Consider the following 27128-nt stretch of genomic DNA (forward strand, 5'->3'; position numbering starts at 1 on the left):
ACGTCGCACTCTACTCCTCGCATTTCAGTACGTCTTCCGTGTCTCGGCGTCCCGTAAACAACCGTCGAAGATCAAAAGCGCGCGAGACCTAACCTTGCAAGGAGGCGCGAGAAAACAGTTACTCCTTGCAAAGGTACGCGCGAAGGAGCGACCTTCCTTTTCACGTTTAACAATGCGACACGACTCGCAACTAATTATGCGCCTTCCTCCGCCGGCGAGACTAGCATTAATGACCTACCGCCGTCGAGACTCTCGTTTGTCACACTGTACCACCTAACCGCAAAACGACGCGACGCCAACTACGCTAGGCTTGGCGCGAAGCGCTGCTACATTCAGAGCGCGACAGTGTTACTACACTCGAGGAGGGCGCGATCGAACTTTTATCGAATCGATAATCGATCAACAATCGATACCAATAATTTAAATTCAAAGACAATTACTTTTGACAGATATCAGCTGTTCGGCAGCGATTAACGCGCGTCCTCTTATTGTCATCCTCTGTTCGTGTCTCGTGGAAATTAAAGGACGTTCCTCTCGGAGAAACGAAGGGAAAACCTTAACGAACGAAATTATCGCGCGGCGCCGTTCGCTCTGTGCTCTGCGATAATTAAGATACTCGGTAGCCAGTAATTTCGTTCGACGCAACCTGGATTCGCCGCCGGTCTTCCTACTCCCTCTATCTCTCTCTTCTTCTCTTCGCGCGTTTGTTCTCTTCCTTCTCCTTCCTACCTCTCGCCGCGCAACCGGCTGTTCCTCCGTTCGGAATCCAGCGTTGTTGTTGCCTAACAAAGTTGGAGCACGGTCTAATAAATAGACGCGCCTCGATAAACCTTACGTTAAGGGGCGTCGATATTGCCGGTGCCTGAGTTACAAGGTTGCAGAAGCGCCCGATTAGACGACCTATAGCTCTCAAACTACGATCGCTATCTCGAAATCGAGAACTATCCGAAACCCTATCGACGTCAGAGAGATCCGATGAATTCTCTACCTGCTACGTGCTTCCCTTCGTGCCGTATCACACAATCGCCAAGTATTACATCAAATCTCGGGCGATTCGTCATACCTGGGTATTCTAAAGATATCGTAGAACAATCGTAGAATTAATAGGTTCTACGAGTCTCAATAATTAGAACGCTTCTAATAAGGAAAGTCGTATCAAAAGATCTTTAATATATGTATTGTTCTACTTTAATCTCTCTCTCTCTCTCTCTCTTCCTTCTTTTCATAAAACATCGCGCTGCATTTATGCATAAAATATCGCGCTGCATTTATGTATAAAAGAATGTAATAATTTAATGTTTCCCAAGTCAACGATTAGCATTTTTTAAATAAAATTATAAATACATTTGAAAAAACCTACTTTCTTGTTAAATAACTCGTAATAGACGTGTCCGTCAAATAAGTAAAAAAAAGATATATTACCACGTAAATATTTCAATATCGTTCTATTATTTGCCATTGGCGTGACGTCAAAGTCTCTAGGCGGAAGTCAAATAATCTTTACACGCAATCGACCGACCAGAGGTGAAAAGATCGATCCTTTTATGGTCGTCGTGTTCGTGCACGGCGATCGAACGTTGTGTTTCTGCTATTCATCGTAAGCAAAACGGAGCCTACCTAGACCTAGGCTTTACGATGCCCCATGAGCGGCGAATTCGATTTAATCCGGACTACACGACGATCGTGACGAAAGGCGGGTCATATAACGGCCCGCGATTGGAAACTTTATCGACCTGATCAGATATCTCCGCGTGCATGGAATAATCCGCGAAATATATGCTGTTGCGCGTATAATTCTGTTTTGTTTTGTTTGTTTTTTTTTACCATGAAAAAATCCTCGACATGTCCGGAATCGCGCGGGTTTCGCATTACGTGACCGAGCGACGCGATGAAAAAAAAATTGACGTACCGTATATATATATATCAAAGTAAAGAATTATTCCATAAAATTTGCGAGTTCTCGTCCACACAGATCTTTTTGCAATTTTTAAAGCTTCCGTTATTATTTTATTCTTTTTATAGAAAAAAAACTGTTACTCTTTTATACTTTTTAAAGTAAAATGATTGTTTTACGATTTCTCTCTCACGTTGATGCGTAAAATTTTCAAATTATACGACATGAATTTTTAACCAGAAACCTCGGTTATATTTATGTGTACTTAAATACATGTTAACTCGTAATTTCAAAGAAACAAACATCTACAATCAAGAGACAAAATTATATGGAAAATACTGCAAGAGGATACAGGGGAGTTGCCTCTTCACCAACAATTCGAGTCGGGAAAACAAAGTTACAAGCAAGTTTTTGCCACCAAGTCGCCTCCAGCGTTTCAGGTAAACTCTTTCGCGAAGTTGTAGGAGCTTTTGTGTTCTATGATTAATACGGGACATCCCGCACGTCGTGCTCGACTCGCATAGTACGAATGGCTCGTATGCCAATCGATAAATCATCATAATTATACCTCCGACGTTGGCCTATAACATTATCTCGCGGGAGCCAGAGTTGCAATCGACCGTGGAATCTAAGACGAATTTCTTTGTCGCATTAACGGCGGCCCATCTCCTCCTCCTCCTCCTTAACATCGTGTAATAAACAAGAGAGACTGAAACTCACCTCTCTCTCTCTTTCTTCTATCTTTATATCTGCAGTTTATCTTTATAACTCTCTCTCTAAACGTGCCCTATCGCGCGAAACGATACACTACGTCAGTCGAGTAAGCATCCCCCCCGGTGATTCAGGTGCACTTTTTGAACGTGAACGCCTTATCGTGTAGGTAACACCTAAAATTGGGTCGCGTATATCAATCCGCGTATCAAGGACAGGCGTCGTAAAAGATTCCTCGAATTATTTACGATCGCTTGTGGTCGACGCACCTTCTTGCGAGAAGCATTAAAGAGAGAACCTTGTTATCGCGCGAACCGATGATGAAAATAATAAAAGCAGATTCTAAGCGGCATTAATGTCTCTCTTATTAAGAATTTTATGGCAATTTAAATGTCGACGAGTAACGGTGAGCGAGTAATTAATACGATACACAGGAATACGAAATGTATCCAGGTGCTGTTTCTTTTTCTTTTTTCAACAGGCAGAAGAGATATTTTCGTCCAGGCGATTAATCCGCATTAGTGTCAGCAAAGATTTTTTTTTCTGACCCACGGCGAGTCGTTTATCCATTTCGTTCAGTAGCTACGCTGTTTTACGCGATAGAGACACATTTATCAGAAGCAGAGTGACAGCACGTATAATTTCGAACAATAGATACACGCGGTGTGTCGAAAAGAAATTAATATCCGCATATTAATTCAGCGGAACGAATATGTGTGCCTTACGCCTAGCCTGACACGCTCACGAACGGTACCTTTGAAACGATCTGTGCAAACACCTATATGTACGCGAGCAGATGTATAGATACCTGGCGGGATCATTAATCAACGCGGTCCGCTCTTTAAACTGTGATGCAAATGGAGCCGCGTCCATTCACGTTTCGCACAACAAAGTTCTCGCGATGGCTTGGAAAAGAAGTCAATTTCACGATCTCGCGAAATTTCAAGCTCTCAAAGCTTCGTTTGTATTTCGCAAATCGCCGGATCATTCGATCGATTTAGCACGATAAATCACTTAATTACGATCTGTTTATTATTTAGAGTAGAAAAATTAATCAATTTGCTTGATTAATGCACCAAGGAGAATTATATTTTATGGAACGTATTTCCGTAACGGCACAATCATCCATTAACTCCGTCAACAGATTGTTCATGATAACTGAAAACGTTAAGCGCTGCGGACTTCTGCAGGAGAGAACCGCACGACAATTACTACCGCGACTAGGGAGGAAGTCCCGAAGTCTAGCGACAAGTCGAAGAGCAAGCGGCGGCGCGACACGTCCAACTGTTTCGAAATTCATCGAGTTCCGACGGAGTTTCCACGCAAGGGAGGGTTGGAGACCGAGCCATTAGATGGTATACGCGGGGTAGGATAGTGTAGAGCCGAATGTGTACGTTTTAGAAAGCTCGTCCAACACCACATCGTCCTCATCCACCACCAAGATCGTAGTGGATTGCCGTTGTTGTTCTAACAAGATACCGATGTACGTGCGTCCGTTCAGCATCCCGAGATTAAGGACGACTGCACGTTGCCAATACGCTCGTATTGACATTCCGAGGGAAAATCGACTAGTCGCGATCGATTACGATGCAAACTGCCCTTACATTGTATTTCAGTGAAAGATTATCGATAAGTCTCGTAATAATCGCCCGAAAATAATTGACGACTTTAGAAAGCAAACAAAAAATAAGGCCATTGTTGTGTTATTTATAACGCCATGCAATAAAACGAAGCAAATACTAGACAATGTAAAAAAATAAAAACTGTGTAACTTTTATATGTATATATAAAATATATATATTACATAACTTTTTAGACACGCTCTTGTATTACTGTTATATAATAGTTATAAATAAATATAATTTTTGTGATACAAAGCAAATATTCTTTCCATATATAGCGAGATTAAATTATCTATACGAATTTATAGAATGTGCTTCGTATTTTAAAACAAATGTCCTTATTTTTTATATTTTATGCCAAGAATGATATTATAAATAAGTAAAAAAAATAATAATTAAATGTACTAAATATACTAAATTTAATTTTACTTATTTAGTCTAAAGAGGACTCGATAGAACTTTGAAAACGGGTCACGTCGCCTGTTTCGTCGCGATCGAAACTAACGGAAGATAATAAAATTTAGAGATGGAGCAAGTCGCCGACGTCTGAATAAAGCTTTTCGTGCGCGGAAATTTATATCCATGGGAAAATTATTGAAACGCGCTGCCGGCCGTCACGCATATCGTTGCCGCGGCCTTTATAAAACGCCGTCGCGCGCAATACATATCTCTTTCACACAGGACGCATGCAAGAAAGTTACTGCAGCATTCTCTCCCTTCCTTTGCGCGTGTACACGCGCTATCTTCTACGGTACGCGTGAAAGGCTTCCGTATGCGAAACTGCTCTCGTTTCTCCCTTTCAGAAAATTTCCTTATTTCGAGCGATAAATTCCAATTTATCTCGCCAGTCAGATGCTCCGAAAGCCGAAAGATTGTAATATGTCGCCCGTTATGCAAAAGACTCACCTACATTTTACATAATTAAGTACTGAATTTTTCGCGAAGGATACCGATTCCCTTTTATAGAAGCCAAATGAATGTGTAATTCACATTTAAGTATTATAACGATGTTTAAAATGTTTTAAAAAACTTTATATTTAATGTATTAATACATACATCTAACGTTTCGATCACGTATTTAATGTGGAATAATTTTTTATTATACCGCATCAACTCACAATAGCCATTCAAATATACGAGTGTCTAGCAGACAGATTCAATGAGTTAAAAAATAAGATTAATAAAAAAATAACGTCATTGATATCCTATTATTTTTAAAGCACTGTTGCTAATATTGCAACAAGTTTTCTGCTCACATCCGCTTACTAATCAAAAAACGAGGAACATGTATCTATATCGATATTTTTCTTTACAAATTACAAATACATATATATAATTTTCTTTAATTCTATTATACTCCGAAACTATGAAATGAAAATTAATTCAAAACTCACCGGTACGATGCGCGACAGCGGAGTCGTAGTATACAATGTTGTGATCTGTAAAATACAAATATTTCCAAATTATGTATATTGTGTCCAAAATAATTAATATTTTAAAAAATTATTGCACCAAATTAAATTTATTATTCGTGTTTTTCAAACAGATATTTAATTTGCATAATTATTGAAAAAAAAACTTTGTTAAATGTAAGTTCTTATAAAATATGATAAAAATAAAAACATAATTTTTATATAAAATATAATCTAAACAGTTATACAATATCAAAATATTTTATATGTATGTATAATTATAAATATTTATTAAATATTCCAAAAATCTATCTTATATACATTATGTAGTAATGAAAAAAAAAATTAATCAATGCCTCAAAGATTTAAGTCATTTAATTTCACAATAAATTTTATAAATAACTTGAAAAAATTATAAATTTTACCTCACGATTGCCCTACCGTTATCTGATACTACCCTCGTCCTCCTCCTTCTCCTTTGTTAATCTTTTTATTACTCATTTACCAACACTCACTCGCAAAAATACGATTATTACAATCGCACGCACACTGATCAATAAAATACGATGATCGTGCGATTCTTTATAAGACACTCCTGACATTAATACGACACGCATTTTCTTATCGCGATCGAAGAACAATGTGAAAATGATTAACTCGGCAGTCGAAAATCAGTCAAAATCATGTGCAACTTCTTGTGAAAATGATTTTTGTGTTTTCGCTGACATACTAACATAAGTGACATTACGCAAATCGAGTTAATAATATAATTTATAATTAATTAAGACGCGATAGACTCGATCAGAAAATATATAATCAAGAGATTTTATATTACGAGCACATACATATATCAAATACAGTTTGCAAAATACACATATTATTAACAGTCTTTGCATTACTTGAGTCGAATAGTCCCGATAATCTACGTACATCACGAAAATGTATCAAGACCGATAAAATCATTAATTGTTACAATAATAGAGAATGCTACCGTTTTAATAATACGATGATACGCACGAAGCGGCTCACACATCATTACTGTCTTGCTCGAGTCTCGCCGCGTAAATGATAGCAAGGTTAAACAGCGCATTATAGTGTCGCAAGCGCCGAAACAATGTGTCGTCATCCTCTCCCTCCTCATTACGAAATAAAAATGTATACGAAATATGCTACGCACCGATGTCAAGACACGCAGCACGCCGAGTCGTGCGTGGAAGGGAGGCATACGAAGACTGCGTATACATGTGAGTCTTAAATTTGATCTCGATTTTCAAGTATATTATTATTAATAAATGATTGATGTATATTATTGTCTCGTGACTTACTTTAACTATTCAATCTTGCGATTAATAAATTACAATTAAATCGACAAAGAAATCGAGGTAAAATATGTTTGCTTTCAAGCATACTTAAAGAAATAATTAGCACCGGTGAATGTAATATTAAAACAATATTTAATTCATATTCCGTGTCATTTTTTAATTTCTATAAAAATGAATATATCACAAAAAGTATCTGCTTTGATTGTCGCTGACTTCGTTAATCGCAGAAATTAATTATCACATATAGACTGATAATTTCTAATTCGTAGAGAAATTATGCCGATTATTTATCAAAGCAGATATTTTTTTCGCCATATATTCATTTCAGATAGAAATCAAAATGTAACAGGGAATGGGAATTATAAATTATTGTTTCATTGCGATATTTTATTTCAAATGATATAATTATTCCTTTAAATACATTAAATATATTTCGCTTCGCGCTTTAAATTTTTCACCGATTTCAATGCAATTTATTAATCATTTTCGAATTGCGAATACGCAGTAATGCACGACTTACAAAATCGAGAGATTTCAGTAGAAAAAAAATACGTGATACACATCAATCGTTAACACAATTCATTTGAGATTCAAGAAACAGAATATTCCGCATTTATATATTTCGTAGCGTGTTAAATATTTCGTAGTGGCAAGAAATGAGGATACATTGTCAGTGTGTTGACATTGTCATTCGCGCAGTGCGATTTTGTCTCATTCGTACAGCGTGACTCAAACGAGAAGGTAGCAATTGTAAGACGATCGCGTGTCAAAACATTACTCTATGAATATTATAATTAGCAATTATCAGATTGTTTTATCAATTAATGATAAACGACACATAAGAATATGGCGGCTATTCGATACAAGTAATGAAAAGGCATAATAGTATCGACTGTTTTTGTTAACAATACATGTGTTTCGCGATTTGTATGTTGAAAATGTACTCTTAATATGTGCTCGTAATATTTGAATCTCGATTAAGTTATTTTCTGAACAAACTATAGTCATCAACTCGGCTCATATCGCGCAATATCGCGGTGAAACCGATATCATTTTCGTGTTTCTCGGTCACTAATAGAACGTCGCAGATATAGTATAAATCCATTCCGAATCGAATATCGTGACGCGCGCGTATTTAATAAGAAATTAAATCCCATGTATATTCTAATATTTTATGACTTTCTAACTGCGCTTCATATAACTTGTATGTTTGTAACATTATCGTTATAATTTGTTGAACATCATATTTTGCAATTTATTTTATCTAAATTTATTATGCAAACAGTCGGCAAATCTATACTTTTAAATATTGTAAGATACGAATTTTTAATATTATATATATTTTTTAATTATATATTAAAACGCAAAAGAAATTGCTCAAAAATGCGAGGGTATAAATGTTGCTCATTGTCGTGAAAATAACGCATAAATTTAATCGCATAATTTTCGAACACGGATCGTTTTCGCATTGTTCTCTTGTCGCAATATATTAAAGTGCATATTGCGTGTGTGATAACGTCGGGAGTGTCGTGTAAAATGCCGTGCGACGATCGCATTTTGCTAATTAATGTGCGCGTGAACGTAATTAATCGCATTTTCGTGAGTGAATGTGAGTGCCATCAATAAATAACAAAGGATCAACAAGAGAGAAGGAGGAGGTCCGGGTCCGGGGTGGCATCAGGCGTCGGCGAAGCTACATAAGGTGGGGAATTTATAACTTATCTAATTTATTATTTGCTAGTTATAAAATTAATTGCTTATCTTTGCAGTAATTCTTTTCTCACTATAATATAATGCATCTAGAATATGTACGGAAATATTTAAAATATTTTTTTTATATAAATATATACATGTATATATAATATTTATTATATAATATTTAAATTATATATATATATATATATATATACTCAAGATTTATATAATTATATTATTTATAAATGAATATATATAAGAATTGCGTTTTTTTATTCATCATATTTTATAATAATTTATATCTACAGAAATCTTTTTTGCAAATTATATAATTTTCTATTGAATATTTATTGGTAGAACAAATGTTGGAGAAAAAAAGTTTTATCACGCGTAATAATTATTTTTTGAAATATTGAGTTTTGGACACTGCTTATACACATAATCGCGAAATATATTTGTATTTTACATAACTCTCTCGCAACGTTATGTACTACACTCCGCTGTTGCGTATCATATCGGTGAGTGTAAAATTTTTAACAAAATAATCGCGGATTTCACGAATTATAATAATGCATATAATTTTTGTTAAATTTTACGGCTGATGAAAAATAATTTTTTAAATGTAAAGTTTTAATTAAAAGGGAGGAAAAAATGTCCCATTTATTACACAATTCTTTTAAAGTTGAGAAAGAAAGATTTATGGATCGCTGTCAATCTTGTTTCGCAACTTGCTCTTTTACTTTCACTGTATATATATTTCCCACCGAAAGGGGGCAATAAACTTCTCGAACGTCAAAAATATACATCCTAGAGTCTATTTTCGCCTCTGATCGTGTTTATAATCTGTAACATATGGAGCGGCGTGCGATTCCGCGTATCTGCGTACACGTAATCCGGTCGTTTCATGGGATTGCGAACTGGGCGACGTGTAACAATTTTACCGAAAAAGCGATGGTTTCTACGCGTGCGAGTGACACACTCGGAATGAAATAGACCAACGGTGGAGGCCACCTAGTCGGTGCTCGGTTCGCTGATATCACTACCCGTATTAAATTAGCCTATGTAAACGTTCTTGCACACGAATGCATATATCACGCGTGAACAAGCGGCGCGACTCTCTCTTTGCATCGCGACATCAGAGAATCGAAGGTGGAAAAAAAAAGTGCGAACGAAAGATACCATCTCTCGTTCTTTTTCTTTCTCTCTCTTTCTTTCACACACAATGCTCCCTTTGATCCCTGCCTCCAGCAAAAAGACAGCGCGCGCGAATCGTTAAACTCCACCGACGAGTGGGAACCGAGATATAAGAGGGAATCGACAACGAGATGTTCGTTCCCGTCACACGTGTGTCCGCGACATTTGAATCCGTACATTTCCGACAGGTAAAACGCGCGTGCCTGTTGTCGGGTCAATTTGCACAGCCGACACTCCTCGCTCGATTGCATAAAAATTAACTCGTATAAAATCGACAAATCCTGATTGTACACCGAGACGGACATTGTTTCTGACTCTGCGCATATATGTCATCCGTGACTACGCGCTTTGTGCACGGAATAGCTGCGAATATTGTGTGCGACATGCGAAATACGGATCAAGATTGTTCAGAGAGAATTATTTATAAATCGCAATTTTTATACAATTTTCTCTTTGCACTATTATTGCGATAAATATCGCGAAATATAATACTTGCGAGCATACAATAAGAATATCTTACGAAAGGCACTAACAATAAGCTCACTAACGAGATGCACGCCTTGAGCTGTAATACTGATCTCAAAAGGTGAAGGGCAGCGCGATTCTCTTAAACCAAATATTATTTGATCGCTTCGCAATAATTTACAAACAAATTGACCGTGCGAGACTGGGAGAGTGGAGTTTATTCGAATGATTCATAATAAAAAGAGAGAGAGAGAAAGAGATTGAGAGAGATCAAGATTGCGCTATCAATTCTCGGAGCATGGAGATAGCCGATACTCTCGCTCGTTCTCTCGCTAAGCGAACTGGGCTAGCTAGGATGGTGTCTAAGCACGTCCGCTAAACAGCTAGATACGTTTGCCAGATAAGAGATACTTATGGCACTTGAGGGTATGAACTCGTGACCGTCGGGACTATACGAGGGAGGGGAATATAGTCTCGCCCTCTTATTGCCTCGGGAGTGGATATAACCTACGATATAAAGGGTATCTACCTCGAGGACGGAAGTGATTGCAAAAATTGCATTCGGCACGCGCAGAATCATCTTTGTCCTTAAAGGACAACATTGAATCGATCGAACCGCAATTTACTTGGTTCTCGATCTCTAATATTATTTTCTTTGAAAATTATTAAATTACAATCTCTCTCCTTTTTTCCTCTTTCTCCTCTAACGTCCTTTCTGCGTTAAAGTTATTGTTATTAAATAAAGCTGCCAAGAGTATTAGCTTTCAGTATTTACGGTTTCAAAATGATATCGCGCCAGAAAATATTCCCGTCGTCTTGGCGGAGTAAAGCGACGTGAAAATCGCCCCACAAACGACTCGTTCATTGTTTAGAACTCGCATTTACGTGGTTCTATGCGCGCATAAGCCGCGAAATAAATTCCGACGTATATATACACACAGCCGGTGGATTATATATATAAGATATTCATCTGTATGAATTTATGCCGCGTTGGTAACACACCTCACGTGGTATCATCTTGCCTTTACCGAGGCTTGTAAGATACGGCCGCCCGCTCCTCTCCAAAGTGGAAGTGTACTCTCCGATATAACGGCCACCCCCAAACCCTTCCTAACCCGCTCTTTGGCTTCTCTCTCTCGTGTGTGTACCGAGAATTTCTTCTAGAAAACAAACGCTTAGATCGTGAAAGCGAAAAGCCGGGTCTCCCGGTTCGCTTATCACGCGCTTCATTGAATTTTGATTGCGCTCCTGCGATAGCTTCGCAGTTGTATGTACAAGCTAGAGCGCTAATTGGAAATTTAGATAATCGCATCTACATGGGTATAGATCGATATCTTACTCGGTCGACGCGATCGCGAAGTCTCGATGGGATTAAATGACCTCGTTACGTATAGATATACTCTCTATAGCCCGCTCCGGAGTATCATGAAGCAACGAGTCGATACGGAACAATCAGGTGAATGCATTTTTTATAGAACATTGAATAGCAGTTACTCGTCCAAGAGTAAACTTTGAGTATTAATATATCTCAAAACTTTACAATTTTTATGGTAAAATATACTTCGATATTTATTTATTTATTTATTTTACAAACAATTACGCAAGATAAAATAAACTGTTCTCTATAAAGTTTAATTCAAATTAGTCGATAAAGTGAGATTGAAATAATGTAATTTCTAATATCTATTTCATCTTGATGACGTTTATTGACAATTTTGGTGATTACTCTTGTGAATGAAGTAAGCGTTCACGATGTACTTGCATTAAACTCAAGACTTGTATCGATTTGAGTAAATAGAGTGCATCAAGCTTTATTGCGAATGATTAATGACGCTTCATCCGGAAACGGAGTCAGCTTAAACGCGAGCTATTCATGAATTCATGAGTAATTGGACGACTATTTTCTTTTGCAAAATAGAGAGGAAGAGTAAGAGAGACAGAGAGAGTTTACCACTAATTTGAAATCAACGGAATTACAGAACATTGAGGTCATTGGACAAAGTAATCTCATCGTTATAACAATTAAAATTGTGCAGCATTAAATTTTCAATTAATTTCGAAAGATACATTTTTAACTGCGCCACTAAGTTCCACAAATATATGCAGTATTATACAAACTTAAAACGTCTTTATAAATAATTAATGATCCACGATTTAACTCTCTTATTAACACAGTTCTACATCCATAAATTTAACTTTTCTAATAATAATTTGAACCATTATGTTTGTAAATAGAAATTCTCGTCTAATAAATTGATTTCAGCACAATAATAATCTTTATATAGATTACCTCTTATATAAGTAACGTATAGTATGCACGATATCAGATAGAACAAGATACTTTTTCACTTTAGATATATCTCGATATTTTATAATCTGTTATATCAGGCGGAAGCGCTACCGAAAAGAATGGCATAAACTTTTCACGAATTTCCGGAGTGCAATGCCTCGATAAATCCCCCCGGTCCTACTCATCGATATGCGCAGAGAGACCGGGATCATAGCGCATACGCACTTAATTAACATTAATTTCGAGTCAGTCCGTTCGATTGGAAGCTATCTTAGCGGCGACGTACAAACGAGCCGCGGAATTGTTGGTCGCTTCGACGAATCGACGATTAGCTACCGCGCCTCTCGGTGATTGAAATCTACGCATCGATTCACCGACGACGACCGCGTTCATCGATTAAAGTAATCGTCGCGATTTCTTGCTTCGTCCTGAGAATCCTGGGCGATCGACGACCCTCGTCGAGTTCGAACAATCGAACCTCGCTCGATGTCCTCTCGTTTCATCGAATCAATCGATCGGACCAGGAAAACCGCATGTCCTTGGGCTCTTATATCGCGCAGCGTGACACATTAATCGATCGCAATTATCTCGGGCGAGATCGAGACCCGAAAATCATGTAGAACGTGGAACGATGGAGCGAATAAAATTCCGCATAGCGAAGGAATGGCGCGGTTTTTTTTTCTTTCTTTGGGATAATTAATTTTTCTCAGGAAAGACAGGCGAACACGATTATGTTATTAACTTCCTCAAGATTATGTTATTTTAATGCTCGGACTACCATACCGCAGTATATAAATTCTGTTATCAGAGCGGGAGAGAAAACGAGTTTATAAATTTACATTATACCACATCCACCCATAGGGGTGAGAAAATTAATTCGATATATTTAGTAATATTGCGGCTGCGCGACGCTTTTCACATTTTCAGCGCCCGAAAAATGTGGAATTATGAAGGAGATATATACCTGATGGCAAAATATTAAATTCTAATATTAAATTTTCGACGTGCCATACCAGCGGGCGCTATGTAACCAATAGACCTTTATGCTATTTCGCTGCTATTTCATAATTCACTGACAATACCGCTACTTTCCTATTTCGAAAATATCATATCGCGATGCATAATTTTTAATTCAAAGGAGAAGAGTGTTATCGACGTTTTCAATCGAACGAATAATAACACGGAGCCTTTCGCGCAGCAAAATACTGCGTAAAAAAATACAAAAATAAAATGATAATCATCTGAGATTTACGATAGCGCCGCGTATATTAATGTGATAATGCGTACTGCGTTTTCGACAATGATAAACCGCGTATAGCCTCTGAATGCATCGCTATCGGCGGCGCCATGATAAAAGCCGCGAGCGTATATAAGCCGATGAAAGATATGAAGTATGTATATGATACCATTAGCGGTCTCGGGCAACGGAGAGAGAATTCGACCGTGTATCATCCGCGCGGTTTGGCCACCCGGCCGCGCGAAATTTCGGGACCACCGAAATTCGTCGACGGAATTAAGAAACGCGAGCGTCCAGATATAATGCAAGCGAGAGATATTAAAAGCCGGCGATAAGTTACAGCAATGCGGCGCATTTACCGTAGCTGACAGGAGTCGAAAGCGCGCCGTTAAGAGGTGAAAAGCCGGAATGTTCGACGCGAAGGTCGCGCATTCGTCTTAATCAAAGAGAAATATTAGGTGCATTCTACCTATTTCGCAAAGGGGGATGAAAAGTGCCAGCCACTCGCCGGTTGAAAAGAGCGAACGATAGGAAAGGCGGGAAGAGGGAGAGAAGAAGCAGGAGAAAGGAAAAAGGAAGGTAGCAAAAGAAATGGAATGCACCAGAGCGCGAAGATTCTTCCTCGTCCGCGTTATCGGGCATGACGTCGTTGAAATAAATCTTCAGACCCGCGACGTTCTCCTCCGCGACACATATATATACCTCCGGCTCGCTTCAAGTCGCCGCGAAAGTATGTTATTACGCCGGCAAAGACGAAGCTAATTTCATCGTTGGCGCGAAATACACGAGGCTCTTATCATTCGACGAGAGGAAAACGGACTTATCGTCGAAACAAACTGGACAAGTTCTTTGTGATAACAAAAAAATGCGGCGAATGAAAATCGTCATATTTAACCCTCGAATTAATAAATACGTTAATAAATGAAAAAATTCATCGTACAATTAATTTTGCCGGATATAAAATATCGCGATATTAAATGTAAAATTTTGTAAAAATATTATTCATATATATTCGCTGTATTATATCCACATGTAAAGAAATATATCCTTTATCATTTATGTCAGAGAAAATTAAAAAAAAAAAAAAATACTCGCATATCAAGTGTTATTGAAATAAAATGAAATAAAAATCTCTGCAAACTTTGGGAAGGAAAAAGCCATAAGCCGAAAGACAAGATAAAATATATTAATTAATAAATCGACCAGTTTAAAATCATTACCGCGAAGTCTGCAGTTTCGCAACTTTTAATACATGTTTAAAAATTAAACGACCCATTATCTCCATTATCCATAGTTGCGATCGAATATTCCCTTTTTCGCGCTCGTCAGCCCTTCTTCGGTTCGTGCTCGAGCCGCGACTTTGCGGCGTCATGAATAAAAAAGTAATCGGCGCCTCTAAGTGCAATAACAAATCTTTGCGCGCACGTATCTACTCCTCTCGGGCTGTTTTAATCTCCATAAGAGGACTCTTTAAAACGCGATCACGGAGACGGCGTCTCCGCGTACAGCTGATCCATTTCATCCGGTAATCCCCGCGGCTGCATCAGCCCCGAGATGCTGCAGAGCATTAGCTTTTGTATAAGCGCAGCGTCGTGCTCCGCGGACGGATTTGCACACGTGTTTGAAACCGTGCCCGAATCACACATACTCAAGAGAGAAGCGTCGCTACGTGATTTTAAACGACCTTATGTAGCAAAGTCCAATTTATGACCGTCCACTCTCTTTCAGAGAGCGGACTTGCCAGCGGATTTTACTCGCAACAAGTATTTTCTCGATAAATTAAATCTTATTACTATGTGAATATATTTTCATATAGATGAACGTCATCTCTTGTCATAATTATCATAAAGGATTATTTCAAAAACTATTTAAACAGATCTACATATTTCAAACTAATCGCAAATTGATATAATCATCGCGTACATATACTCGAGACTACCTTCTATGAAATTAAAATTAAAATTTTGCACAAAGCTATAACCTCGCGCGCGGAATAAACTCTTCAGTTTTCGAGATAACTATTAACGCGTTTCTTTCCGCTTGTTTTACTTCCGTGAAAAACGCGATTTTCGACTTAAACTTGTTTCACGCCCGTCAACCCGATTGACGCAATTTTTCCAGCCAGCCATGATTTTTTTCGGCAATATCGTGGAGAAATAGGGGCACTCTCTCTCTCGTTACACGGAATACACAGGGAAGGGAAAATTTGGATCATCGATTAAATTATCGATTCGCAGTGATGATCTTTCACGACCGTATCTCGTAAAGCGATGGCACGCCCTTTCGGACCGTCATCGAGTTTCGCATTTCACGTTCGAAGAGGGTGCCTAACAAACCTGCATTTCTGAACGTCGAACTTTGCCCGGTATCACCTATGCGTCACGCACGCCGTTTGGTTCCGGCTTGTCATCGAAAATACCTCTGCGCGTGACAGACCGTTGATTGCCGCCTGAAGACCAAACGACAAGCTCGAATGTTTGTGAACATTTTTATCTCCGCCCTCTTCCTCGTTCGCTTGCCGAAAAAAAACTTCAACAATCCAATTTGTATATTCCAGTTCGCTACGCACATCGGTCAGAGATTTACGCTAGAGCTCGATCAATCCGATACTGTGTTCTGTGCATTTCCGATTTGAAATCGATGTCCGCGCATGTTCGGAAAATATTATAGTTATCTGTTATGTGCTCCTCTGTACGGTTTTCTCTAATTAAATTATCAATTTTTTGATCATTATTGTATATAATTTTATACGATTGAAGATAATACGAAAGGAGAAAAGGGACAACGGTGTGAAAAAACTAAACGACGCGTGATTAAAAATCCGATAAATCGAATCTTCTGTCACAATTCTGACTCAATTTTTCCGCAAAAGTATAGAGTTCAAACGACGCGCGCGTATATTAATCGAGCGATAACGTTGGCAAACAAAAAGCCGAATGGCGGAAAATTGCATCTAATCCGATTCACTCTCTGATTGACGTTTGGGAGATAAAAGGGGAGAAAAACAGAACAAAATACACGGGGGGGAAAAAAAGAAACACGCGGGAGATGCAAAAGGGAGAAAATCAAATGTGGCTTCCTTGTTTAACCGAATCTGAATAGCGGATGCGTTCAACCGCGGTCGCGACCGAAAGAGCAAATGCCAGCTGTGAAACGTGATCTGTTTACCGCGCGCAAGAAAGTGGCGGAAAAAATTGCGCCATTTCCACGGCAGACGCCCGCCGTCAAAGGTTCCAATAACATTGAACGCGCGCACACGCGTCACTCAGCATCCGGCGGTATCGTCGGGATGGCTTTATAGCCCCCTTCCTAATTTGTTTCGAATTGCGCGAGAGAGCTTTATCGGACCGCGCGCGCTTATATACGCGATATTCGCGCATCGTTTGATGAAAAAACCTACTAGCACGGAAATATCACGTCGATAGATGTAGATAAAACGAAACCTCAACGCTTCCGCCTTGCGGATTTATGAACGATCTATTTCCGGAATGTATGCGGTGCGCCACCAGATATCACACATACATACGTCCCTCATACGCAAATCTTTCGACGAATTTGGAACGAATAACATTGAGATACGATTACGGCATTTTGACCACTTTGTACGTCGTAAATATGATAAAAGGATTTAAGTAATAATTTTAATGGTACAAAAATTCGATTAAAATAAACTAAACACAAATTATAACACAGACTTTAAAGCTGATTTCTGAACGTTTTAATTAAAGAAAAACTCGTTAAAACATTGACACTCCGTAAAATAATGATCAAAGGAATTTCTAGATGAAAGAAATTCCGTGTGCAAATTTTAATGATCTTGTACACGTAGCACTCGGCTTCTTTCTTTCAGAAAATTATAATGATAACAAATATTTCCTTTTTTTCTCTGTGATAGCAATAAAATATATACAGTTGATCTTGCTAAAGAATGATTAAGCGCACTCGTCATTCGCGTCAGGTCTCCCTCGAAGACGCGCGTATCTACCTTTCACATTCTTAGCATCACCGAGTATCGTTGATCACGTCTGCAACTCGGATTATCAAGAATTCCCAATACCGTGTACGCATTCGCTTGACGAATATAGAGAGCGTGGTGCCGTTTTATTTTTTATTTTCTTTAAGTTTCTATATCTCGCGAACGCGTAGAACTGCGAGAAGCTGACAAAACGTGAGTTATGAATATGAGAGTCGAGAGCGCGCAAACACGTCGATACTTTTTATCTCTTGCCGAGCGAACGTTTTTTCGTCTTCTTCTTTCCTTCCGTGTCTCCATCACCTCTTATCGTTGCTCTCGCGGAAGTTGCGTGCAAACGCGAGACGGAACAGACCAGCGCGTTTATCCCCCGAACTTGTACTACTCCTTCACCTCCTCGCCGCTTGGCACACGCGGTGCATGCACTCGGAAACATGCACGTTTCTATTGTATATTAACTCTGAATGGCTGAATAGCTAGGTCGTAGGAAAAATCGCGCCATCCGTTACATTCTTGCGGAATCAATTTGTAATGCTTTCGGAAATACAGACGGCAAAAACATATGCATATATATGCGATCATGCATAGATTTAAATTTAAATTTGCATAAAGAATTTTGTCGCCTTCAACTTAATCGTCAATTTAGAAACATTTATTTAATTTTTTAAAATAAATCTTCTCTTAATCGATACATTCGAAAATCAGTTCCAATGTCTGCGTTATAATACATCTTAATTATATTTTAATAAGAAAAGCACCATCGAGATCTCGACAGTCTTCGTTTAAAAGTTTTTCATTTCATTTTCAGTCACAAATACTTTTGTAAAATAAAATAGATTCGCGAAAGAGAGGGGCTTAAATTTACAGTAATTTAATTAAAAACGTGCAAAAAAAAGAGATTTAATTTCTTTTTCCCTGAATACTTCCGACAAGAGAAGAAGATTGCGTGTTTCTTAATACGATTTCTTAATACGATTTTCTACGCAGAAACTCGCGGACGCTTAGACGTAAATTCTTCATTAACGAGTCACGGATTAATCATCGGGTTGTCGAACTCGGCGATTCGCAAAAACTATGCACACTCCGATGATTGTATTCAGACGATAATACAATCCTGCTGGCGATTGCGTATTACATCGCCACCGATTCGCGTCGCAAACTGAAGGCTCAATCTGTATCGCGATAGGTGTAAATCGCGATAAGGTCCATTCTCGAAAGCGCGTCGGGGACCGATAAGATATCCCATGTATGGAAATCTGGTCTGTCCACCGATTAGCCACCGAATACTGGTGGTCGCTTTGATTTATGACACATACTAACGTTCAACGCGCGAATCTAATTGCGTACTTCGATGCAAGTTTACGCGATAAAACGCAACCATCGTCTTTTACACGTGACGGATGGAAATTCACTATGAAACTGAACTCATTCTCCGTCTCTCGATTTGAGATTAATCTATTTAAGATAGAGAGAGAAATAATTCAGGGTCAGCGATAAGATGACATTGCATCACGTAAAACTATTTCAATCAAGTAGATTATTGATATCGTATCGATACGTATAAGTGTTTGTTGAACGCAAACATACAGATTTTTATTTTTGACAGAAACACACTTAAGTAAATATTAATATAAAAAAATACATTAAGAAATTGGATTAAAAATTCTGCGGTTTTTTTTTCTCGAAATAAATAAATACTACTTAAAGAAGTGCTTCAAAAAAGAGTGAGATTGTTATCTCTCTTTTATTAAGTTTTCATTATATCGAATCTCTTTCGATATTCGCGCGAATGGGAGAAAAGCAAATCGATATATACGCGCAAACAGCTGAAACAATTTATTTGCCAGATCCCATAAATTCACGTCGCGAATAATTCAGCTACGATGCCACCCACATATAACCCCCGACCTGAGCTAACGTTAACGAGTGTGTCCGTCGCGAGATACGAGCATCCGAGGGTCGAGGCACCATCGCAACGATCGACCTTTACTATTTCGAGAAGGCGACCAACATAAACGCTCCAATTATCGCCACACGCCCAAGCGTTCTCCGGCCATTCTCCGTTTGTGACCAACGTCGCTTTGTCCATAGGACACGTTCACAGAAAAGGGCTACGGGAAGCCTCGGGCAATCTCCCTCCATCTGCCATCTTGCCCTTTTCCCTCCCTTTCTCTCTTTAATCTTCTACATTGCACCTTGATGTGCATCGTGATGTAAAGGCTCAAAGCAGCAAGCTATTTTTAGTTAATGCAAATAGAGGGAGAAACGGAAAAACCTACATCCTATATGTATATCCTCATCGTGAATAAACGATTGATTTTATTGTTACTGCGTTGCGTCATAAATTCGATAATGATCGACGCCTTGAATTACGTAAATGTGATGTACGATCCGTGTTTCGTTTGAATACTCGTTTAATTTATCGTGTAAAGCAAAAATTGCGTCTCCAATAGCGATGAGGTGGCAATCCTCGATATTGTTCAATCAAATGCAATATCCGGATTTGCGGATTAATGTTACGCGCGAATCAATACGTTAAATCATATTACATGGAATAAAAAAAGAAAAATTGCGTCGTAGGACAATAAAAAAAAAGAGAGATATTGAAAAATTCCAGTAGATAAAATTTCATTAACACAGAGTGGAGAGAAGAATTCTAAACCTCATTGTGTGTCCCTTCTATAAAGACGTTTCTCTAGCTACGTCAGCTGTAGCGGGCCATTATTATTAAAATTACATCAGCATCGACGTTCTAATTGTTTCGTCGAATTCCGAGAACACGACGGCGAATAATTCGCTCACTGTCAGCCGGTTTACACATATATACACGATACACAATGGTGCTTTGCGTTAGTGTTCATTTAAATTAAGATTTATTTAAATTAAAGAAAAATAAATACTGCTCGATGCACTGTAATTTTTCTCGTGTGTCGAAAATTCTTTAATTCGGAAATATATATGATATAGAAAAAATTAATCAAAAGATTGTACTAAATGTGACACACAAAAATTATTCGTAATAAAATAAAATGCGATTTCCGCGAATTCTCTGGGAATTTGATCGTTCATTCGGATAATCTCGATATTTGTCAAAAGAATGATGACACCGGAGCAAAATTAAATATATACCATGTGTTGACTGCGATAAAATTGATAACGAAATATTTCAGACGCGCTTACATCATTTTATCGCTACTCTTATCCTACGTCGTAGACTTTAATTATAATGATTGTAAACAATCTGTTACTTCGTGAAATTGATTTCTGCTTTCGTACCTTTCTGCTTGTTCCTTTCATCGAAATGTATATGATGCCTTGTGTTCTAGTTTCATATTCTTCAGTTTTGCCTTTACAACTTGCTTAATTTCCCTTTCTCTTATATATAAATATGTGCTTCAATGTTACGTTTCAAATTATTTCACGGGATTAATTTAATTTAATTTAATTTATTAAATTCTTAATAAAATCTTTATAAAAGAGAAAGAAATCGCGTAATATCCTCGTAATTCGTATGAAGAAAAAGTTTCATAAAAATTATATGACGGAAGTAATGTATCATCATTTGCCGCACAAAATGTACACATTTCCAATGCTTCACGTCCTCGGTATATTATACAAAAGGACGAGACAAGATATACATATTTGGGCCATTAAAGAGTCTAGGGATCGAACGGTAGCGCAATCGCGTTTGAGAGTCGCTGCGTTGCTCGTGTTTGGCATAAATTTAACAGATCGTAAAATCGCGGCAGACGTATAAAAAAAAACGGCGAGATATTATTGCCCTAATCGTGCTCCCGCGAAAGATGCCGAAGGAGGCTCGGGGATCTCGCGCGCGATCTCGTTCCTCTTCCGCGTTTCCAGTCAATTCTGACCGCCACCTGTGGCTTCGCGCGCGCGTCTTTCACGGTCACCTCGAATTCCTATGTACGTCGTCGACCGCCTTCGAAAACCGCGTGCTACAAGCACGCACACACATGTCAATAAATAGACAACGTTCAACACACACACGGTACCACGTTCTCGCAGTTAGCACCTCGCGAAAAATAAACATTCACGCTGCGACGCGATAAGCGGAGCGGACGCGCGCGGTCCCCAAGGTCATCCCTGAAATTCCTGTTCCGGATCGACCGATATGAAAATAGGAGAGAGAGAGAAAAAGAGACGGACAGAGATCGAATATAAATCACGAAATGATGAAGAGACTTTTCCCCAAAATAATTTTGCATCTCGAATATTTTTAAAAAAAATCGAGAGAAATATGAGTTATTTTTTTATTTATTTTAAGCTATTTTGTTAATGTTTGTGTGTGTAAGACAATTTTTTCATTCCTCGATTCTTGAAAGAAGAATGACAAATCGTCAAATCTTTGCTTCTCAATCAAGTCTCTTATAACGTATTACAATTATTATTAATTGATACGTATTTTACCGAAATGTTTATAAAACACTTTGGAGATAATGACGGCTCGCGATAACATGGGCCCCTCTTTGAGATTTGAGATACATAATTAATATATACGCAACGCGTGTCGCGTATAGCACACTTAATCGAGTAATCGCTTCGAAGAAGTTTCCCGACACAGATTGTCATATCCGAGAGAGGATCGGGGAAAGACGAAATAATTTCCCCCTTCACGACAAGAGTATCGGAAGCGACGATTATTCGACGCGTGCGATTATTCGATTGACAATCTATCTCTCTCGCGACTACTATTCCCATTCTATTTATACCAGACTTGAAAATGACACGGGCAAAAAAGATCCCAGAAAGATTAGCTTTACCTTTTGCGCGAGCGCGCGTTATCTGGGGACCGTGTCGTGGTACACAATTATTTTCGTCCACTGTCAATAACGACGACGACTCAATCGATCTCTTGCATCTGACAGCGGACTAACAGATAGACACCCGGTGCTGTCAGTCGAAACGCTACCAGAGCTACGTAGAATCGCCCAACAATATCCAAGCCAAGTGCGAGCAACAACCAACACACGTGGTCGGCGATATCGCACAAAATGCACTACTAGCGATGCGCGGAAACGTATATACACAGAAAAAAACGATAAATATGCGGAATATAATACTCTTCGCATTCTTACCGCGTCACGACGTGGTGAACGTCATCGGCAGAATCGCAAAATTTAGATCTTTCACGAAGAATTATAGAATTACGATGTTACAATTCGGCGTATAATTTTTTTTTTTTTTTTTTAGAAAACTACTCAATTAACGGAGTTTTATAATTTATAGTTTGACAACGTTGTGACGAAAAAAAATATCGTGTGGACATTTTCTCGCCACGAATCGTGGCAAAATTATCATACCGAATTCATCAACGATCAGTGCGTGCGTAAATATAAATACAGACGCACAACAAAACAGCGTTATGTAACATGAGACAAGACTTTCGGGCTCGCTTCGCTCGTCACGTTTTTTTTTTTTTTTTTTTTCACCACTCGGAAATTAGCCGGGTACCACGCGGCCTGTCATCGGCCGTGTAAACGTCGACGACAATTTTCGGGGCACTATGTATATAAAATAAAAACCCTCTCGATCTGCTCTCCGGCACCGGCAACGTCGACGCGGCGTGTTTTACGCGGCTGATAAATACTTACTGCGCACCGCTTTCGCCGGCTAAAACGTCTCAACACACACATACAACCGAGAAGAGATTCCTCTTCTCCTGGGGCCTCACACACCGTCAAACGGTGGTGGCGAGTCTCTCGCCCAAAGTCTCTTCCGATCGAACACGCAGGACGAAAACCGGGCGGGCCCTTTGTTCCCTCCGAATGGACCCTTTCCCCTACCGGGGAGGGTTTGGAGGAACAAAACACACGCGTTCGCCGACGTTCTCGACGAATTCGCGTTTCGACGTTGACGATCTACACACACGACTTACGCGTTGGCGCGCGCTATAATCGCGATCCGCGTAACACGATTCCCCCTTATCGCTCCGTTCGTTCGCGCGCGCGACGAACAAATCGCAAGAACTCACGCGAGGCGCGAGTCGAGACTGACTCGAGGCACGACTAGCCCGTCGGTTTTATACGAGTGACTGGCTTCCCCCGGCGGCACACGACACACGTACGCGTCGAAGAAGCAGCCACCGGCCGCTCGACAACGCTAACACCTGGGCCCGCGTCGCCTCGGACTCTTCGGGAAGCGCCGAACGTTCGTTTAATGCGTCGAAAAAGGTCGGGTTTAAATCGTCAAAGATCGCGCGAACAAAATCAAAGGCTCGTACTTCTTTATTTTTCTTTCTCTCTCTCTATTTTCTCTTCCTCTATATTCTTCTTCTTGTCGAAGACAAACTCGCAAGTTCCCATCTTTCTATAACGTAACAAACGCCCTCGCGTAGCTGATGGATCGATTCTCTTCCTATCTACCTACGCGCCGACTTTCTGCGGGATCTGCGAGCAATTTCGGAGAAAATATACGGCTAGAGTCAAGATACCGAAACGAGAGATTCTGTTTACACACCTTCGCGCGCCGATATGATCTTTGAAGCGTCCAGAATAAGTCGTTCGCGGTGTATAAGCTCGGTGCCAATTTTGCGAATATTTCTGAAACGCTTTGATGTATGTTGTAACTTTGATGTGTGTGTATGTGTCGCACATCCGGGCTCGTAAATATTTCAAATATCGTGCAACACGCATCATAATTATACATCGCTCGTTATAATTTGTTGATTATACCGGCAGAAAATTAATTTGAATATAATTTGTCTAAATATGCTGTAGAGAGCTATGAATATGAGTTTCCATATCAATGCTTATTAATGTCTTTTAAATAAAATATGATTGATAATAATCCGTCATAATATAATAGAAACGAATTGCATGGTTTTCATGTTTATTCTTATATATGAGATTTCAAACATTTTTAAAGATATTCTTTTTAAATTCTCATGATATGCAATATATAATTCACAATTTTAATAAAAAAGATCTCTTTCATATTAATATACAAAATATGGAAAATATATCAAATCTTTTTTATATTTATATAATCTTCCTAAATTATTAAATTATTATAAAACTTCATTTAATATTATTACATATTCATTTATATATTTATATCATTAGAGAATGCGGGCAATTCTCTGATTACAGTTCTGAAAAAATAAAAGAACAAACAAACAATCTTGAAGTTACGTAAGGGGGAATCGCAAAAAGGCATTCATCTAACATTCTCGTATGATCAGAGAAAGAAAAAATATTATTTTATCTGCGCTCTCGATCATTTCTCCTCTAGCCCAAGCTATCTTACAGTCTCATGAATAAGGATGGCCACTGTATTTTATGAGTCACTTGTTATAGAGTATCGGTATCACGTGAATATCGATTAGCGAAAACTTTCCAGCCAATATATATCTTTTTATATAATACATATTAATCATTACCCTTGGTGTGCATTAACTTATTAGCGCAAGCCAACTTTCTGCGGGAAGCGAATGAGTATCGATATCCCATTAGCCATGAAGCATCCTGTCACACGCGTCGCGAAGTGTAAATTGACGTGCAAGTTAACTTAACACGGGAGAGACAAAACTTTGCGCGTGTCGTCCGTGTGACTCATCTCTGCGTGCTATCACGCTGATGCGCTGAAAGCTCGACGACCCTGGCCATTTCGTACACGACGATCCTATTTTCGTCTCTTCGCGATTTCACGCGAGCGTATTCATTAAGTACTTGACGCGAGCGCGCGAATTTGGCAAGCTTCGCGACACGATCTTGGTCAATGCCACAATAAATTCGCGTTTCCCCTTGTTTAAGATCTCACGGCGCCTACTTGTCGCCCTTTCTTCGACTCTTAAAGCCCTTCCCTCGCTCCTTTCTCTTTTACATATCTATTTTCCCTCTCATCTTTCTGTCATCGTTGAATATTTTTTTAAAACATTTATCTAGTTTCGTGTTAAGATGTGTAGTCTCTCTCTCTCTCTCTCTCGAATTGATAGAATTACGAATATCTTCATACTTTCCGTATAGCGAGATATAGAAGAGAATGATAGATCAACAGAAGCAAGGGACAGTAACGACTAAGGGTCAATGGATTCAATTGATTCCGTTCTTCTCGATTTGTTTACACACTCTCTCGCGCGATGTAAACGTCAAGGTACGATCGCCACTTGAAACGAACGCCACCTGACACAACAATTCGCCGCCTTATTGATATTGTTATAGGGTTTCTATGGTTGGTCGGATCGAGAAGACCGGAACAATTTCCGACGAGAAGCTATCACTTGACCCTCCCAGGTTATCCTCGGCATTTTCTTCCCTCCATCTTTCTTATCCGATGAGCTTGCGAAGGGAAGGTTTTCATTCGAGGGGAAATATTGCTTTTGAAAAATATTTTGTTTTTCCTTTTCTCTTTAATAAATAAAATAAAATAAATAGTAAAATTTCACAAATCATTAGCAATATAGCAATAAGTAAGTATAATAGCAAATAGCAATAAATATAAATCATATTGACATTCAATTAATTTCTTATCGAGAAATAGCATTATCAGATCAAACAATCATCAGTATCGTTCAACGTAATAATATACTCGTGCGGTAAATAATATGATCTTGAACTAAACCTTTAGCGATAGAACTGAAGTGTACGCTTTACAATCGTTTATTTGCAGAATAAATAAAAAGAATTTATTTAATCAAAGCTTAAGTTTAAGACGAGTTCGTGCGACCGGCGTTAGAAAAAAACTTGGCGACACGCCTTATTGGGAGAGATCCCATCACAGTTACTCCGCTTTCGAGGAATCGCCACGGTAAGAAATGCTCGAATCCATATCCGCGTATATATAAAAAGAGAGAGAAGAGATCCTACCACCATCACACATAAGGGTTTAACCGATTCCTCGTAAGATAACACGCGTCAGAGCTTTTCAAAGATGCGACGTTTGTTCGCAGAAAATTATCTCGATCTATAGAGGGGTGGAGGCAACGAAATAGAAAACTCTAGGATATCTGTTAGAGCATTTCGGTTTGTGTACTTGCGAATGAGAAAGCGATGTCTATTTAGTGACAAATTAGAGAAAGAGAGAGAGAAACACGGGCGTCGAATTTCCCAAATTCGGCGCACCAAATGACAAGCACGAGAGAGAAACGCTCGGCTTTGCGACGCGCATTGAAGTACTCCGAAGGGAGTACTACAGTTAAATATATATGTGAACACGTCATAATTACATCGCTCTGGAAGTTCGCGTTCTCGCGGATCCCACTCGAGTATACAAGCGCATTTATTACGCGCGTTATGAAAAAGCACCTCTATATTTTTGCGCAAAGTAATACACTAATTGTCTTTTTTTTTACTAA

General features: G+C 38.8%; 2 protein-coding genes across 6 annotated transcripts in view; one reads left to right on the top strand and one right to left on the bottom strand.

Annotated features, from left to right (window-relative positions):
- The window catches only part of Cmpy (crimpy), a 258654-nt gene that overhangs the window by 158516 nt on the left and 73010 nt on the right, over window positions 1–27128 (bottom strand). For 4 of the 5 annotated variants that reach the window (XM_083050111.1, XM_083050109.1, XM_083050108.1 and 1 more), the window contains exon 6: window positions 5622–5666. The exons of the other annotated variant lie outside the window; for it this stretch is intronic. In XM_083050111.1, coding sequence (XP_082906237.1) covers window positions 5622–5666 — 45 coding nt within the window. The remainder of the gene's footprint in view (window positions 1–5621; window positions 5667–27128) is intronic. 5 annotated transcript variants of the gene reach the window in all.
- Nup188 (nuclear pore complex protein Nup188) overlaps window positions 1–27128 on the top strand; it is a 227800-nt gene that overhangs the window by 114789 nt on the left and 85883 nt on the right. The gene's annotated exons all lie outside the window — the stretch shown is intronic.

The sequence above is a fragment of the Prenolepis imparis genome, unplaced genomic scaffold (genome assembly GCF_030444845.1).
Source record: "Prenolepis imparis isolate NDT839.2.m4 unplaced genomic scaffold, iyPreImpa1.0 SCAF_11, whole genome shotgun sequence".
Lineage (NCBI taxonomy): Eukaryota > Metazoa > Arthropoda > Insecta > Hymenoptera > Formicidae > Prenolepis > Prenolepis imparis.